At 39.5% G+C, this 18543-nt stretch overlaps 4 protein-coding genes and 4 non-coding genes across 8 annotated transcripts in view; 1 reads left to right on the top strand and 7 right to left on the bottom strand.

The window, feature by feature from the left end:
• Positions 1 to 20: 20 nt before the first annotated feature.
• Positions 21 to 3663, bottom strand: LOC131437269 (glutamyl-tRNA(Gln) amidotransferase subunit B, mitochondrial). The gene is made up of 5 exons (XM_058606510.1): positions 3460 to 3663; positions 2948 to 3388; positions 2741 to 2889; positions 589 to 1010; positions 21 to 528 (listed from the first exon to the last, which is right to left on the bottom strand). Exons 1-5 carry the CDS (start codon positions 3567 to 3569, stop codon positions 40 to 42), a joined length of 1611 nt encoding a protein of 536 aa, XP_058462493.1. The 5' UTR covers positions 3570 to 3663; the 3' UTR covers positions 21 to 39.
• On the bottom strand, positions 1085 to 1156 carry Trnah-gug (transfer RNA histidin (anticodon GUG)). The gene has a single exon. It is a non-coding gene; the product is annotated as a tRNA-His (tRNA).
• On the bottom strand, positions 1667 to 1738 carry Trnag-ucc (transfer RNA glycine (anticodon UCC)). Its single transcript has one exon. It is a non-coding gene; the product is annotated as a tRNA-Gly (tRNA).
• Trnag-ucc (transfer RNA glycine (anticodon UCC)) lies at positions 2596 to 2667 on the bottom strand. The gene has a single exon. It is a non-coding gene; the product is annotated as a tRNA-Gly (tRNA).
• Positions 3664 to 3708: 45 nt separating the features above from the next.
• Positions 3709 to 18543, top strand: part of LOC131437249 (rootletin) — a 70189-nt gene continuing 55354 nt past the window's right edge. The window contains exon 1 of the mRNA XM_058606484.1: positions 3709 to 3932. The gene's annotated coding sequence lies outside the window, so the exon portion shown is untranslated. The remainder of the gene's footprint in view (positions 3933 to 18543) is intronic.
• LOC131437278 (GDNF-inducible zinc finger protein 1-like) lies at positions 4223 to 6017 on the bottom strand. Its single transcript, XM_058606523.1, has 2 exons — positions 5575 to 6017; positions 4223 to 5480 (listed from the first exon to the last, which is right to left on the bottom strand). The coding sequence occupies exons 1-2, from the start codon at positions 5598 to 5600 to the stop codon at positions 4445 to 4447; spliced, it is 1062 nt and encodes a 353-aa protein (XP_058462506.1). The 5' UTR covers positions 5601 to 6017; the 3' UTR covers positions 4223 to 4444.
• Positions 6079 to 6150, bottom strand: Trnaq-cug (transfer RNA glutamine (anticodon CUG)). Its single transcript has one exon. It is a non-coding gene; the product is annotated as a tRNA-Gln (tRNA).
• On the bottom strand, positions 10127 to 12779 carry LOC131437263 (uncharacterized). Its single transcript, XM_058606497.1, has one exon. The coding sequence runs from the start codon at positions 12582 to 12584 to the stop codon at positions 10788 to 10790; it is 1797 nt and encodes a 598-aa protein (XP_058462480.1). The 5' UTR covers positions 12585 to 12779; the 3' UTR covers positions 10127 to 10787.

Here is an 18543-nt window from a genome sequence, read left to right as displayed (position 1 = left end):
CTACAAATACGAGTGCCCGATTTGATTGATAAATTTTATTTATCCTTTCAACATTTTCTTCAACAAGTCTACGGTTTTTGCCATATCCAGCTTCTGTTCCGTCGATTTCGCGATTTCACCGGCTAGTGCGTAGAGCATTTTTTCCTTTCCTTGTTTGTACTTTTCCACCAGCTTCGGATTATTATTGACGGCTTCCTGACAAAGTTGTTCTATTCGATCTATATCGGTTATCATAAGCCAGTCCTTTCGTATCGCAATTTGACTAGGCCGTTCGTGTTTGTCATCACTGTCAAGTGCTTCCTGCAGAATCAACCTTCCCAGGTGTGCATTAATTTTCTTTCCGTCCAGCATATCGACCAGCTCGGCCAGATGAGCAGACGGAATGGGACATTGATGGACGTCTAGTTTGTTTTTATTCAAAATCATGAGAAATTCATTGATTAGAAAGTTTCCCACCGTCTTGGGAGATCGGGTTTTGTCCGATTCCTGCAAAATGTTCTGAAAATGGTTGTACAGCGTGATGTCGTTCTGAAAGAAAAGATTCCTTGTATGTATTCAATTAATTATGATTATTCAATCTATTTCTACCACTAGAATTATTGCCATTTCGGGAGTCAGCTTATGTTCCTCGACAAGTCTTTTTCGAGTTCCATCCGGTAATTCGGGTAGTTGAGTCTTGATGCCAAGGACGTTGATTGTGTCTCGGTCCGGGCTTGTTCCTTCAAGATCAACGTGCAACGGTGGGAGATTCGGTTCAGGCATGAACCGATAATCCTGCACCACTTCTTTGTCTCGCATTGAAACAGTTCTCCGCCCAACGGCATCCCAAGCACGCGTTTCATTGAAAATATTTCCTCCAGTATCCAGAATCTCTATCTGTCGTTCGATTTCATACTCAATCGCTTGTGCCACAGCTCGAACGGATCCAATGTTTTTAACTTCGGTCCGTGTTCCCAGAGGCTCGTTGTCCCGATGAACGGAAATGTTTGCATCTACGCGAAGAGCACCCTCTGGAATGGGTAAAAAATATATTCGGTATAAAAAAATTGAGTCCCACCGTGACAGTGTGATAACTTGCGCACACTGCCGTGACCAGGATTCGAACCTGGGTTACTACGGCCACAACGTAGGGTCCTAACCACTAGACGATCACGGCTACCGAGACATGAGAAATAATATTCCCCGATGTACTATGAAAACATTTACCACCTATATTTAACAGAAATTTGATTTGCATTGTTCTAAGCCAAAGAAAAATACTTAAGAGCGACCCTTACACGTGACAATACCTATTCGGATTTTACAAAAAAAATCAAGCGTTTTGAAGTTTAAATATTACTACAACTGAAACATTGAGAGAGGAGCGCTTACTGCACATATATTACACAGTTTCCTCTCTGGAGAGAAATTATTGTTGGATTGAAGAGCAGTTTTTATTTTTTGACAATTCGTCAATCCAATGAAATTTCCACCACACAATCAAAAGTATTGTCAATACTTCTTGTATTGCAAATATTGTTGGCTGCAAGGGTCCCGCCTCGCGCCGCGCTAAGCAGATACAGAAAACGATTTGATCTTGTTAGATTGTTGCTATTACTTGAAAAATAACTGGTTAAACGGGCCCGGTGGTTTCAGGGACACGTCAGTGATTCGAAGCAAAAAGTATTGCGTCGGCCGGGAATCGAACCCGGATCAACTGCTTGGAAGGCAACTATGCTGACCATTACACCACCGACGCACTAACAGACTCGCCTCAGGAAGCATTTTTTGTCCGTTATGCTACCCATACAGTTACAAATCAAGCACACCGGAAAGAGAGCGCATGTGTGTAAAATCGTCTTCCAGGCAGCGGCGTACAAGCTTCGTTCTAGAAATAGTTCGAAAGAAAATGAAAACCGACTGCAGGGTGAAATCGAGAGAGTCAATCACTTTGACATAAATTCGTTTAGCATAATTTTGATTTGAAACAAAATCGCTTAGCATAAAGTTAATTTGGCTTGACCAAAGAGCCTATTAGTTGCAAATGAGAGCATCTATATGTTTATTTTCGGTTTCGTTTATTATGGAGACATTAAACGAGTGTCTAAACATTTTTTCCAGATTTGGTAAACCAACAGTCTTATAATTTTTTAATTCGATAAAGCCGTAAAATCGATTAAAAAAATTATTTGTGAAAATCGGTTAAGAAATTTCCGAGAAAATTAAGTGTGCATTTTCTCATAGATTTGCATATATTACCTTGTAATTTCGGAACCGGAAATGGGATAAAGATGATATTCAATAGAGAGCTATGTAATAACCCTTTCGCTTGAATCTAAGCTTGTAAAAATCGGTTTAGCCATTTCTGAGAAAAGTGAGTGACAACTTCAAGTAAAAAAAAACAAAACTTCCGCAGTGTTTTACTCGTGTTTCAAATGTAGGCAAATTAGAACGGCAGTGTGTGTCAGTTGTAAATTTAACAGCAAAACTGTTCGTAGAAATAAAACTAAAAACGGTTTGCTGGGGCGATGTGCGTTTGTTCTAGTTTTATTTCTATTATAGATCTATCTCCCTCCCATATAAAAAAAGCTTCCAGCGCAGAAGCAAAAAACATCCTGCGTCGGCCGGGAATCGAACCCGGATCAACTGCTTGGAAGGCAACTATGCTGACCATTACACCACCGACGCAAGCACATCCAGATGGCCAAATGTACCAACTAATAAATTTTATCTTTTTTTATGTTAACAAAACTGTAGTTACCTTCCATTCGACAAGAACAACTTCCCAGCCGGGTTAAAATCAATATTAGTTCCTTAACTAATGCTGCAGCTTCTTCTCCGGTTTCTAAATCCGGTTCAAAAACTAATTCCATCAACGGAACCCCGGCACGATTCAGATCAACCAAACTCCTGGAAATAATTGTACAATTGTAAAATCTAAACACATTTATCAACACACTGAACGAACTTCTTTTCATAGGGATCGTGCAACGATTTGCCACTGTCCTGTTCGAGCTGAAGCTGATGTAGTCTCGAAGACTTGTAGTAAGGCTTCCGGGTCACCCCGGGAATGATGACCGGAAACGTCAGCGCTCCTCCTCGTGCCAATGGTGCCCGTTGTTGCGTAATCTGGTACCCGGCAGGCAAATCGGCATAGAAGTAATGTTTCCTGTCAAACATCGAAACCGGACTAATGTCACAGCCGAGAGCCAGAGCAGTTCGTAGTCCATGTTCAACGCAAGCCCGGTTCAGCACTGGAAGTGTACCCGGAATGGATGCATCGAACAGCGACACACGGGAATTGCTAGCCGCTCCGAAGGTCACTTCGGCACCGGAGAATAGTTTCGATTTGGACTGAATCTGGGCATGGACTTCCAAACCTACTACGCTTTTCCACTGGTTGTTTGGTCTATCAAAAAGTACAATATTTGATCGTACAATCATCACTTTCCCGGATCGGACACTTCCTCATTTACTCACCGATGATAGGTTCGTCCAGCAGCAACATCTGCTGCTACCTTCGTCGCAAACTTTCTTTCATGGTCAACGAACGCTTTTGGAACTTTTACCAGCAACGTTTTCCAGAGCATATTATTTATTGAAATAGCCGAAAAATTTGCTGCTTCATGAAAGCGATCCGCAAACACGAGTTTGTTTACGCGAGTTTTTTTTTCTTCCTTGGCTTGGAAACGATTTTTCGGACCTAGCTTCTGAACGGACCTTGCTTGCATAATTCGAGCAGTTCTGCTGTTTGTTGTGCTCGACTCGTACGGCTGCGAATAAAGTGCCAGTTGTGTCGATGTTCGGCGGATTGTGAATTTTCTGTATACTTGTTGAAGAACTGTTTTTTTAATGTACAAAAATGGTGTTAAATTTACTGCATCAATTAGGTAACAGAAGAGTGTTATGTGCCCGAATATGACCACAACTGGGAAGCTGCTAGAGAGTATAAGGTAACTGTTCGGCTTCTTAAACGGTTGAATAATTTTGATATTCAAATATTTCCTTTCATTGAAACATTAGAATATGTGATGAATTTTTATAAAAAAGGAATGTTTTTTGTTATGTTAGAAAGATAGATGTAGGTATAATAAAACACATCACAGAATAGAATAATGAATTTTTAAATATCGGTTCTGTTTTGTGTTTGGGAAACTGTTGCCAACTCAACGAAACTGTCAAACATTGTGTTCAGAAACTGATCCTAGGATAATTCTTCAATCAAATCTCCAACAACGGTATGTCTTGTACACCGAAGACAATCTATAGTAATGATTTTATTTCATTAAAATTATATTCTGTTCTATTCACGTGGGGTTAGCTCTACGATATAAATCTAATTCTTTTTATAGCATAGTTTATAGGTGTGTCTGTACGGTCGCATGCATGAAACATTGTTCTTGGTTGTGTTGTGAATCGATCGTGTACTATATAAAACTGGCCGATATTCCGACGGACGGGCGCTCTACAGCCGCTCAGCCATAGCCCGACCGACAATCTTCTCGCAGTAGCTCGTCTGGTGCCGCTTGAGGTCCAGTATCCGATCGAACTCCTTCCCACAGTAGCTACACTTTCGGTCCTTCTTGCGCATCTCCCGGTGCACCCGGTACATGTGATTCCGGTGCACGCTGCCGGACGAGAAACTGACGTTACATAACGTACACAGAAAAGGCCGCTCGCCCGTGTGATAGCGCATGTGATCCTCCAGGGTGCGCTTGCTCTTGAACTGTCGGATCGGATCCGTACACACCTTACATTGATAACTTCGAATATTCTGATGAACCGTCTTGATGTGGTTCTGTTGTACGTATTTTGTCTTGAACTGCGCCAGGCAGATGTGACACTGGAACGGACGTTCCGAGGCATGCACTGGAAGATGATTCATCCACGCGTCACGGGAGGAAAACTTTTCGCCACACACCATGCACCGATTATCTTCCAAACTACTAGCCAACGTAGTTTTCGATCCACTCGAACCGGAAGTAGTGCGCACCTTGAAGATCGCTCTGAGGCTGGGATGCTGAAAATCTTCCTCGCGTGACTCCTCCGCCGTCAATGTGCTGCTACTGCTACCGATTTCCTGTTCATCATCTTCCTCTTCCGGTTCCGCATACTCCGGGCCCGGTTCCTCTTGCTGCTGTTGCAACTGCTGATCGGCTAAATACTGTCTCCGAACACTTTCCAGTGTATCGTCTTCTAAGGGTTCTTGCTTTACAATTAGCACTTCCGGTTCCATGCGGGGTAGAGCTTTGTCTCGGATTATCCGGTCGTACTCTTTTGTACGTCGCCGGAAGTGATAGAACTCCTGCAGTACCTGTAGGCAATTCTGGCAGGCGGACGATGGAAAGTCATTTTCTGCTGTAAGCTGAATGTCGGTGCACTCTTGAATTATTTCCAGCAACTGCCGGTTCACCGGTTCCAATGTAGCCGGATGAAATATCGGAACCAATTCGGTTTCCCGGAAACAAAACCGACAGTACGATCCGGGGGTCTCGTTTGGTCTATTCGGAAGAGGAACGTGTAGCGGGGAGGGGAGAGAAAGAAAATATTGTTCCCGTAACGATTATCAACTCACTCGGCTAGGAAAATACTTACACATCACTGTAGATTGTCAGGTCCATCAAAAGGAAGGATCCTTCGGTGGCCGGATTCAGCGAAAAATAACTTACACAATAAAATTTCCGATTTTTCGTTTGGTTTAAAAACTACCTCTGGTTTCGGTTTGTTTACATTAGACTGACAACCAAAATGGGGGCGGGGAAGCTCTCTTGCTTGCTTGCTCTGCCGATCGCTTTTTTTGTGCGTGAAGTGAATGCGCTTTTTGTCTCCTTGATGATTTTCGGATTGAGCTGTCAAAGTATGCCAGTGCAACCACCAACAGGGAAGGAGCTTTTCGGGTTTTTGAAGCTGTCATAAATAACGTTGGTGCTTGCTGTGCTTCTCGTACTGCATTGAATTTTTCGATTGTGTTAGTGCCTTTTTGGTTGATGAATTCATTTTAACTGTGAGTGGAGAAGGAACTGCTTTGTCGGCATGCCTGAGAACCTTACAAATGTTCCTCATATAGAAATAGAGAGAGGAAGAAAAAAAATATCACATAGGTTCCACCGAGATTTGAACTCGGATCGTTGGATTCAGAGTCCAAAGTGCTAACCATTACACCATGGAACCAGTTGTTTCCTTGAAAGAAAATAAATAGTTTTGTGCTTCATCTCGGTTATAATATTATCTTCATGCTTCTTTAATAATTTGTTAGAAAATAACTTCTGAACTAATAACTAGGTATTTTAATTATCTACAAAGAGCTTAAATTTCACACGAAAATGAAAGCAACAATTATTAGCCGAAAAGAGACCGGCTACCGCAGTTTCGAATAGTTTATTTTTATGAGCCTTTTTGTTTCCTGAAACCTAGCGAATCAATTTCTTGTCTCCTAAAATCTTCCGAAGCCTTCAGCAAATTGCTTCATTTATCTGAGATTTAATGTAGATATTTGGAATTTTTGTAACTCTATAAAATTTCGTTCATTTCTGAATATTCAGAAGCGATTTTATGGTACGAATCTGAGAACGTGTATTTCATTTGAAAGTTACTAGGCTTGGAAATGCGACGACCGTTTTAAAGCCTATTTCGGAGATTATTTTTTTTCGAAAAATCGTCCAAATAAAATTATTGTTATTTTTACATATGTTTTGAATACATTTACAACAGAATATTTTCGAAGCAACACTTATAAAAACAACACTTCGAACACTTCTCCACTGCTGCCATGATTCTGGCTGTTCTCATTATCTAAAACCGAAAAATCATACACCGTTCGTTGTACTAGACATTCAAAAACTCAGTTTCGTTCTTTTTTTTTTGGTCTATATGTACACACTTAGAAAATTTCGCCGAACTCAGTAATTTTTTATCGAATTTTCAACAGCTGAACGTTCTGTAATTAAATTGATTACCGATCGTTCGGTAATTGCTGAACTGTGAAACAACTAAAACTAAACTGTAAACCAAATGGATCTAACTGATTGTTCGGTAATTTTTTGTTTGTTTGTTTTCCTTTGGTTAAAATGCTGGATTTTCGGAATTCAAAACACAACAGAAATTCACAAAAACGAATGAAGAAAATTCCAATCTGTTGAGGCTATTGTTTTATTCCACAAAAAAAGGGTCAAATGTTTCGGCTGACCGGAATTATGAGCGCCTTCCGAAACACTGCACAATCCGCCGAGTCCACCAGAAATTACCCTCGAACGATTTGTGTTGGCAGCAAGTGGACAAATGATACATTATTTTCTGCCTATAAGTCAACAAAAAGCTTTTAGTGGTTTTAATGTTTTAAAAACTTTAGCACCTGTACCTCAATCCATTCGATGAACTCTTCAAGATTTTTTTCGTTTGGTTAATAGAAAGGCACTTACTGAAAATTTTAACAACTGTTTGACCGTTAGTGCCACGACAATCAGTTACCACAGAAGTTCGGTTATTGAAAGAACTTGAACAATTCCCCCTCTATGCAATAGGACAAACTTACGAAATACATTTATAACATACATACATTTATACCTTTATAATCTGAAAGTCATAACTCGTTTTTTCCGCATATCTCTATTCTTTACGTATCGTCTTCGACTCGTCAGTACACAGCAGTACAAGTTGAGCTGCTTAGTGCAAACTTAAACAGTTCAATTTTAACCGCTAAGCAGACGTAAAGCTAACGCTATTTGCGAAACAAAACAAATTTTTATATTGCGCCGAAGCGTAATGTTTTTTTCCTGGCGTCCCGAAGGAATTCCGAATATCGTTTTGTATCAGTGTATAAAGTTATTAGTAACCATGGCGATATGTAACAGTTCATAACAATATTAAATGATTCTATAGAATTATGCATGTCATATTTGTTTATTTGGTATCACCAAATATAAGCAAATTACTAGGAGTTACAAAACCTCCATGCCAAGAAGCACTTTGGCGAAATTTTTTGAGCTACCAAAAGTCTCCATCAATTCGTTCTACAATTTACCAGCGCACAACGATAGCTGTTTCAAACAGAGCATTCAAATTTTTCAGATTGATTTTATGAGTTCTTCACTGGCCGTTTTCCCTTATGTAAAACCATACAGTATCTGATATTGAATCATGCCTTCGAATGAATCTGAAAATAATAGATCCAGCAGGAATCCTCATTACATCGGCGCACCAATATAGGAGTTATATTAAAAAGGTGATAAGGTTATCCGATTGCGACTCTACCGTTAAAGACTCAGTATTCGTTTCCCTACAAATTCCGATTGGAAGTCAACGCGGTAAATGTTCCCTTCACGGTACTCAATTCCCGATCAGTGTGTCTTCCCCGCCGACTGTACACTGGCATCACGTTCGAAGATAGCATTTGACCATAGGGCATCGGAGTCTCTTTTTTTTTTTCAGCCGTTTGTTTAACTGCGAAGCAAGTCATTAGTGTTCCTTCCGAATATGGCCAAAAACTTTCCTATCTTATTATTAGTACGGCACTGAGACGCACAGGAAGCTGGAGTCTGGTACAGAACCGGTTAATGCTTGATCTGGAATCAGATCGGGAATTTCAACTGCGTTCTGGACATTAGCTTGACTTGCACATGACGTTCCGCTGACCAGTGATATTAAAAATACATATCTCTTTCGAACGCCTGTCTTCGTACAATAACTGGAATTTGGAGGATAAATATTGGCCCGCTCAGCTTTTGGTCTCTTCAGTTCAATCGGGGAACCAATTTTAAATCAGTTCAGTTCAAACGGAACTCACCTGTCAAGAGAAGGATCAAAGTTAAAACAATTCAGTCTTCGGCAGAGATTCAAATAAATTTCAAAATGAATAACGCGTTTTCTCTTGTCGTTTTCGCTTGGGAAAACTGAAACTGACCCAGGGTAGTTTCATCAAACAAACACTTTTCACGAAACTGTTTTGATTTCGCACTTAGCAACGAGGGTTCGAGCAAACCTGATATAAAAACCAGATACGAAACGGACTCGATTTTCAGTTCAACAACATTGAAACTAGGTTCGAAACAGGCTTCAAACAAACGGTTTGACAGCAGTTAGAGTGGAAACTGGGTTAGGTTTGGCATCAAGCGAAAGCGACATCTGTGTCAGCCCGTTTCGCCCATATAACTGTTTGTATAATGGAACTGACACTCAGATCCGCAGCTTCGTTTTGAAACTTAGTCTTTCTAAGGACAAGATCTAACTCCAACTGCGTTCATTAGTTCATCCAATAGCTAAATTTGAATAGAAATGAAGCGCTGATACAAACAAACTCGAAATAGTTTATGAAATTATCAAAAAAATGTATAAAAATTTCAGCTTATTTTAGGAAAAACTTATGTAAATTGCCTTAGGAAATAAACGTATTTATGGGAAAAAAATTTGCCTTAATCCAATTAGTTCTAATTTAAACTTTAGAACGTTAGAAATTCAACCAAATCAAATATGCATAATTTCTCTTTTCTACAAATTTGACAAGTATAAACATTTTTGCTTCCGACGCTCACGCACGCCTACTGCGATGCCAATATTCTCTTATTTTCAGCACTTTTTCAAAATGACGCAGACTTTCTAAGCCTTTAATATTTCGGATCTTACTAAAAGCAATTCGACCTTGTTTTCAATAGATGGTTTGGTGATACTTGGGACTTGAATGTCTTAATAACAAAATAGTCTCAAATTCCGACTTTTAGGTATTGAATATGGTGTTTGGGGTTTAAAGTTTCAAGTTCTGAGTTTTTGAGTTTTGTTATTCAAACTTGGAGATTCGAGCTTCGAATTTCAAGTCCCAATGTTTAATTCCAATTTTGGAAAAAGATTTTTTGAAATTAGAACTTCGGTTTTCTGGTTTAGTTTTCCAAGATCAGAGTTTTCGAGATTTCTGATTTCGACTTTTCAATCTTCTAGTTTCGAGTTTCGATATTCCTCGTTTTGAGTTTTTGAAATTCGTCATTTAAGTTCTGAGTTTCGCGTCTCATTTTGAGCCCTTTCCAAGTCTAGCAGCAACTTTCGAGGCATTTTATCTTTGGAATTTTTCCAAAAGCAATTTGACATTGTTTTTAAAAGATGGTTTGGTGATACTTGAATGTGTTCATAACAAAATAAAAATGGAATTAAAACATTCAACTTTTCAAGTAAAGATGTATATTTTCATTATTATTTTTTTCATTGCTTACATAATATGTCTCCTATATCTAGTGGTTATATATTAAACTGTCATTTAATTTGTACTTATTTCCTTGCGCAAATCCACACATAGAAAAACTGACTAAAACTAGATATCTATACAATTCAAATATTTACACTGCTTTTCTGTTGCCCAGCAACAAACTTACACAAAACAAAATTGGAGCTCCCCTAGTCTAAGTAGTGCACAACATAGTCATCTTTACTTGCGGTCAATAGCGTTATTAGCTTAGGATGGATACTACAATCCTACTACGTATATAAAACACTCTCCGGCTCATCAACAGCTCTCCTAAATTCTACGGATGCTCAGTTTTCGCGAGTCTGATACTTCTCTCTCCAGGTTGAAAGAGTAAACTCTTGACTCAATTCAGAAATCGGCGAAGGCGGCCATCTTTGAAAAGTGATCGTTCACAAAAAAAACTAGTTACTGATACAAGAAAACCTGTTTTAGGCTGTTTTTCAAAGATGGCCAATTCCACAAGATCGCTCAACGGAGACTATAAGAATACCTTTAGAACAACTCAACAAAATCGTCTTCTCGATTACGGCTCTTATCAGTTGCACCTTGGCCGGTGGCAGATCACCGAACGATGCCGTGATCATTGTACCGGCGCCGCGGCACGTGGCATCGTTCGTGCCCGTTGTCGTTTGTGTAGGAAATTTTTTACCGAGTTGAACGGTAGTTGGAAGTGGTAGTAGGCACAGTAGGGCAGCGGATCCCAGTACACGAACAGGGCCTCCCGTTTGTCGATCACCGTACCGATCAACTGCTGCACGGCGTCGACACTGGGCCGACGCAGTGCGTTCATCACCGTTTCGTGGATCCAGTAGCGGCCCCGATCCTGCACCAGTGGGCCGGAGTTTTGTCGGTTGAAGTGCGGACATGGTTTGCAGATCACGCGCGAATGGACACCGGTGTAGCAGATGTATGGCAACGATACACCGACCCGGATGCCAAGCGGCAGTATCTCCTTGCTCGATTTACATTTCGCCAGTCGAAAACTGATGTGACCATTCAGTGGACGCTGGAGACGAATCTTTCGAAAGAATTCCTTAAGCCAGTTCTCAACTTCCTCGTTGTGTTCCGGCAGCAAACTGCGGGTATCATTCTGGATGGCACAGGTTACGTTCGCTACCACCTGAGAGTCCTTCACCGTCGTACATGTTACGAAATGAGCTCCGATCACATCCCGTATGACTACCCATTTTTGCAGCTCGCTAATTTCGTAATTCAACTTTAAGTCCCTTCTGTTCATCGGAAGAACGTATTTGGCGCGTTCCAGAACTCCCAGGTAACCGGAGGCGATCATAACATTCCGATAACCGGACAACCATCCGTTGTCATACAAACGATGCAAATCTTCCTTGGAAGCGACTACCTGATGCGGTGGCATGGCAATCTGGTTCAGCTCACACTTTTTCATCACCTGCAGTATATCGTCCAGGACCGAGGTTTCTTGTGCTCCCGGGATGAAACTTGAACATCCCCGCAGTTCCAGATGAGGTTTTGCCAGGGCATCGTAGTGAGCGGCACTTGTTGCACACACCGGAATGTAGTGCGTGGGTTGCTCCTTTTCGACAATTTCGCATAAGGCGGCAATGTATTCGTTAGCCGTATCCGGCGTAGGTTTCTGGATGGTGTAGAACTTACTTACGGCCGTAGAAAATCTTGCCAATCCGAACAGTCCCTCAAACTCGAAGACGACGATTCTGGCACCCGATTTGTAAAAGTTCCTAGCTAGATGCAGCGTCTGGATCGTACTGCCGCAACCAATCAGAATAGTGCGTTTCTTACGATTTCGCTCGTGGGCCGGTGTGTGCAAGGCAACCAAAGCCCACTTCAAGCAAGCCAACGGAAGAGCAATTATCTTCCAGAACATCCATAAACAGGCGGATAGCCAGAAGGCTGGAGCTGCGATCAAAAACGGACGCCAGGAGAGCTGCATCAGAAAGGCAAGAACTCGTTGGGCGATGGCGATCAGTAACAACGGCCACCAGAGGATCAAACGCATGACAATACGCAGATTGGAAACCCGATAACGACCTTCCCGACGATCTCGATTGTTGCTACTACTGCTGCTGCTGCTACTGCTGCTAATCAGTGGAGTTGGTTCTATGGAAACCGGATCCACGGCCCGATCTTCGGGAATCAACATGAACGTGCTGGAGTAGTTCCGACGGAGCGTAGACGGCGGCGAAGACGATAACGGCGAACTGGGCATTGGCGGCGAGTTGTGCCGGGAACCGACCGGTGTCCAACGGGGACTGGTCGGTGCAGTACGGGCAAACACTTTCACCAGATTATCCGCGTTATTGTTGTTCGATAGATACATGCTTCCACTGCTGTCACTTCGGCTCCACGGGCCGAACAGTTTGTCCTTGTTCGCGGAAGGCATTGTTTCTGTTCTAGGCGATTATTTTCACTGTCACTTGCAGTGTTCTGAAAGTCCCACTTTTAACTGTCTTTCAACACATCACAAACTGAACTGTTGGATGGAAACTGGTTCCGAAACTGATGGCAGGTATACGGCGAATTCCCACCTCAGCTTTGTAACTCGACGATCGATTCCAGAAGACTAAATGTGCTGTCGATCGCGGCTGCCTATTTAAAATCTCGAAAGCATAAGCTATACGGCCAGATGATAAGGGCGCTACGGCAAGAATAATTCACTGGAAGGGATGGGTCAAGATGTTGCGGATCGGTGTGTGGCTACAGTTGATACCGTTCGAAGGCAAGAGCGGAAGGCACATCGAAGAAATATTCAACAATAAAACAATCTGAACCCGGGTGTGATCGGGTATGCTGGCGGCGGTGAGAAGGGAGAACGGGCAGTGCAAGCCAAGGGATGGCGCTGTTATCTCGTACTTTGGACCTGCTCTTATCGGTGCTATGGACAAGATGAAACAGCCTGCAATTGCAGGAATCGACAGTAGCATAGCAATCTGCTGGCTCCTTCACAGGACGACAGGTAGCAGCTTTTCCAAATTCATGTGTCATTTCCGATAGCTAGCTAGTTGTCTCGGTGATCTGTCTGTCTCTCTGTCCCTTATCCAATCCCGTCCGATTTGTAGTTTTTTTTCTCTCGTTGATTAGGACTAACCGACACCATCCATCACGATCGTTCCTCGTGATTTTTCGGGTGACCATGAACTTGAATAATGTACTCGGATGGTGCGAGGGTACGATCGGCACCGGTGTGTGGATGAGCCGGGAATCGTTATCAGTGGTGGACGAAAGGGACGAAAGTATATTCAATATTTCTCACCGGTATAACCTAGCCTAGAGCTGCTTATCGAAGTAACTTTCAAATATGTTGTTGCGAGTAAATTCCATGCAAACAACATCATTCTGGCTAAACCAGTACCGCTCGTAGAGCAGGGGTCTCTAAGAATGTGAGTATATTTTTAGCAGCGATCATTTCTGCTTATCGAATTATATGAATAATATAAACATTCGATCAGAAGCAAAAAAGCAGAACAAATCATCTTTAATGAGCTTAATTTGCGGTGATGTAAAGTCAGTTTATCGCCGAGTCAGTGAGCCGTTCCGTGTTATCAAACGATCCCTAAACTGTGAGTTTGGCGAAAAATGCATGACATCTAGCAGGTAACGATAATTTGCGGTTGCTTGGTAACCGTCCTAAGTTTGTTTACACGCGCATATCATTTGAATCACTAACAAAATTGACAAGATCAAAAGCCGAGGAGAATTACGCATTTCGTCTCAAACGTAACATGAGCGTGGCATCATCGGGGAAAAAGGCAGGTCATCAACCGCTGCTCGTGCGGTTGTACCGATGCGAAAATCCACTAAACACATTCACGTCATTCATCACAACACTAGTTATTCACTCACCAAAGTGGACGCGGAGTGCTGGGGTTTGGACAGTGGTATGGCACTCGCATGAATCCTTTAAATCAGTACCGATTACGAATCGATGATTGTGCCATGCGTCCGCAGCATTCTTTGGACAAAAGATTACTGTTGCTGTGAACAAAAGAGAGAAAAAAAGAAGTACCAAAGCGGAGTTAGGTCATACAGACTATGATCGCTGTTTGTTTTGATTAGCCAACATGTCATAGGTCAGTTTTGAAAACAAATTTATGTTTAGAAGCTGGAGGAAATGTTCATTGTTTGTTACTATCGCATCTGTAGGGGAGAGTAGCCATTTTTTTACAACTGTCAATTTAAGATTTTTAACCTTTTTATCTTCATTGTATTTTTTTTTGTAAACAGATTCTTTTGTAATTTATACATAAAAATTGAACTTGAAAATTTGTTGGGTCACAACTACAATCTTCTTCTTATCTGGTTGGCGTCACCTCACTTGAGATGACGCCGAATTGATGGCACAGCAACTAAGGCTATATTGCCAGTTAAATTTCTTTTATAGTCCAATCCCAAGTAACAATACGAATGCCTTATGGTTTTGATTATAATTTATAGGAGTTTTGTAATTGATTCTTCAATCACTACCTGTTTTATGACAACTATAGTAAGTGTCTCTTTTAACCAGTAATATTATGGTTTTCAAAGCTTCTATGAAACCCTTTACCTACACTAACAACAGAACTAAAAATAAAACAATTTGTACTAGGATAAAACCATGCAAACACTCTTAATATTGCTTTCAAGCATTTTCTTTAAAACATTATTATCAGTCAAATTCTTCCATAAATCTAGTTTTGTGTGTGTGCGTGTTCATTGGATGACAATTTCACTCAGAGCAAATTTGAGGGTTCTAAAGTACATTTATGACACATTAGTTGTAGGCTATTTGATTTATTGCTTCTTAGGTTAAGTGTAATTTGCATTAAAGGAAATTTCATGGCCGCCATTATGATGTTCTATACCGTAGCATTTATTAACATCAAATAAACTTCGAAATGCAAAAACGATGAAGTATGATGGACTTTCATGATTCGTTTTCAGAATGTATGCACAAGTTTTAACGCCACGAAATAGTTTTATACAAAAATGACGATGAATCACGAAAAATAATTTTCATAAATCATGAAGAATATCGCAAAAATCGCAGTTATTTCAAGGCGATTAGTTATAATTCTTATTTTTATCCTTACATTCACGATAAAAATAAAAGCGCATAAAGTTTTTACGTTCGGAAACAGTCTCAAACTCGTAAAAAAATCTAATATATTCTTACTGATTGCATTCAAAGTAGACATGACACACACATAGTCAAAAAAATATTATCAAAACGTCAGTTTATTCAAAGCGGAATTCATTCCATCCAAATAAATTTAATGTTGATCGTAAAGCTGGTTTCAAAATTTTCTTGAATTTGGAGTTTTAAAGCAGGTTTATGCTGATTCTTCATTTTGATTTATAAACCTTATGAAGAATGGTCCACTTGGCAGGAACATGCTCTTCTAGAGGTTTTCAGTAGGCTTTCGTGGAGTATAAAGTTTTATTGCAAGATTTATTATGTAGCATTGAAGACAGCTACAAGTATTTATTAATATTTAAAATGTTACTTGGGATGGACTTTATTTTCACTTGACTACAAGCGAAAATCTCGCTGTGTGGCTGCGTCGAATCGTCAAAGTACGGCTGAAAATCCTTTCTGTCTTGCGAAATACTCGAATTTTCTCCGGACTAACACGATGCAACGTGTTCACCCGTTGAGCGTTTCACCGGAAGTCACAACTACAATCAACTAGCATATTCGTTTCTTAATCACAATCTTTTTTGAACAATCATGGTTGCCGAAAAAAAGTAGAGAAAATCAACGAAAAGAATAGTTTTCCCATAGAGCTTTCTTTAATATCTGCATAACTGATAACCCTGTTTACGAGTTTGACAACGAGCAGAAAAGAAGCAGAAAAAACTGAACCATACACGCAGAGAAAAATTTGGTAAAAGTAACTGAATCTTGGTTTCACGCAACGATTTATTTTATTGAAATAGTGACAAAAAAATCTGATTCGAAATTGCAAATGTTGTTGCTTAAAGCTACAAAACTAGATATTCGATTTTTCTCAGTGGATTAGTTTGTGTCAATAAATATGTTGTGAAAAAAAAAAATATTTTACTTGTGCGTTCCTGTCAGTTTCTCAACAAACAATTTCATGGTAAATTAAATTAACTTTCAAAATAAGTTTAAAATGAACTAACCTTAGATAAAGGTGATATCTATAGTGCATCGAATTTATAAACTTGGGAGTTAAAATGAATGATAAGATTCAAACCTCAAATAAGTAGTAACTCAACATACGCTTTTGTTTGTTAAAATCATACATTTTTGTTTGTCATTATTCTTCACAAGAAGTTTCTTTCAAACTAATTTTTAAGGTCATTTTTTTCAAACTTTTATCCATTTTCAAATAGTTTATTGCTTTCAATAACAGCTGGGCCCATTTCAAGCTCCTGGTATATTAATTTTTATTGTAACAAATTATTCGGTGCTTCAACAGTCTGGTCAAAATAAAACTCCTGCATCAGATATTTTCTATAAAAACGTGTTATGTAATGTAATGCAAGTTTGGTAATATTTTGAATTATCAATACATACACTTGAACTGTTGAAAAGCCCCAAGGAAACGAAAGAAGCACAAAAATTTTCCTTTTGAAAAATGTGCAAACTTCTTTGATTATCCACGGAAAGGAAAAATCTCTGGTTCGTAAGAAACAAAACTGATACGGTTAATTCAAACTACTAACTTATTCGTATCATTACACAAATAAGATCATAGATAAAATGAACCAATTTTTTTTCTTGATATAAATGCAAAACAGGATTGATTCAACATATACGTTGTTTAAAGCATCAACTCAACTTTTATTGACATGTTATAAATGTCTGTCGAAACAAACCATTTTTTCGTTAACCAGGATGAGAATTTTGCTTCAAATGAAATAGATATAATTGTTGATGTAGAAGAGATAAATTGGTTCAAAATATTCATATTCTAGCTTGAAATTAATACCGTTTTCGTTTATTGATCAGAGCAGCCCGAGAGTTGACCCAGAGTTGCCCAAACAACTTTTGATGTGTATGTTTGAAAAACCTGGGGTCGCTCTAGATCGCACTCCAATCGCGTAGTTTCGATCTGAAAATTTTCTCGGGTCGCACTACGCATCCATGCGAGTTTTTTTTATTTTTTTTTAAATGAGTTGTTGTTTAGGGCGTGTACCACGTGTTAGTTTTACTCGGAGTCAGAGTCGCCCGCGTGTAGGTTCAAAAACGAAAACGGTATAACAGAAATCATGTTTGAAAATCTACTCACTATTTTGTTATTTTAAACAAGCTCAATTTTTCTGCGTGTATGATTGTGTTGTCATTATCGACGTCAGAGTTCTGTCAGTACAGAGCAGTTTGCAGTTATGATCGCACTTCTGATCCAGCACACTTTCATACTGTGCAGTTCGATTTGGTGTGAACTGTGCAATAAAGCAAAATATGATTAAAGTGGTGTTTGCCAAAAAAAATCATAGTTTAACTTGAAGTAATATGCAAGTACTAATTTAAAAAATATTTATTTGAAGCGAAATAGTTTTCTAAACTTGACGCAATTCATTTACTCAGCGTTTTTTTACAGATTTCTTAGCTGTTGAGGACTTGTTTGTTCGAACAGGCACATTCCTGGGCCGTTGCTGATTTTTTCTTTGTTCATGAGCAGTGGCCTAAGGCATCCGAAGATTTCAAAGATTTTTACCTACGAAACATTTTTTGCAACATTCGAAATGTACTGAAATCTATAAAATCATATACTCTAATACTCAATTTCATTATTCTCTGTAAAACTGAAGACGAAAAACTCACATTTTATCAATGTAATGATAAATAATCTTAAATAAAAAAAAAAACCTTTTTCTTCGCCAAAACGAAATTTCAAATATATTTGATGAAATTTTGACAGAGAAATAAACATCACATAAATGGCTCACTTTATTTACAATAAAAAAATCAAATCGATTGCTTCAGTACTTTTTGATAAAACACGAGTGACCCAAGGCAGCCGTCTCTCCCCTATGTTATTTATATAGTTTTTATATAGGAAACTTGTTGAAAGTGTGCAATAGTGCAAGAAGTAGTTAACTATAAGCTCGTATTGTACTCAGATTTGTTTCTATTCTGCTTGCAGTTGAATAACATAGTCATGCGCAATAAAATCATTTATCACTCATTTTTGGCTGCAATTTCGTCTTGAGAGAAAAGATTTCATAACTGAAGAGAGTTGCTTTTTTGAAGCTTGATAGTTGTGATTTGATACCAGATGCTGGGGACGTGTTTGAGTTCTGGTTATGTTTATTATTCGTCCATTGTTTCTGATCAACGATTCTGTTTTTGTCTCAATTTTGTCCCGATGGGATATATTATGGATAATGAAGAC

Source organism: Malaya genurostris, chromosome 1 (genome assembly GCF_030247185.1).
Source record: "Malaya genurostris strain Urasoe2022 chromosome 1, Malgen_1.1, whole genome shotgun sequence".
Lineage (NCBI taxonomy): Eukaryota > Metazoa > Arthropoda > Insecta > Diptera > Culicidae > Malaya > Malaya genurostris.
This window is presented reverse-complemented; position numbering and strand designations above follow the sequence as displayed.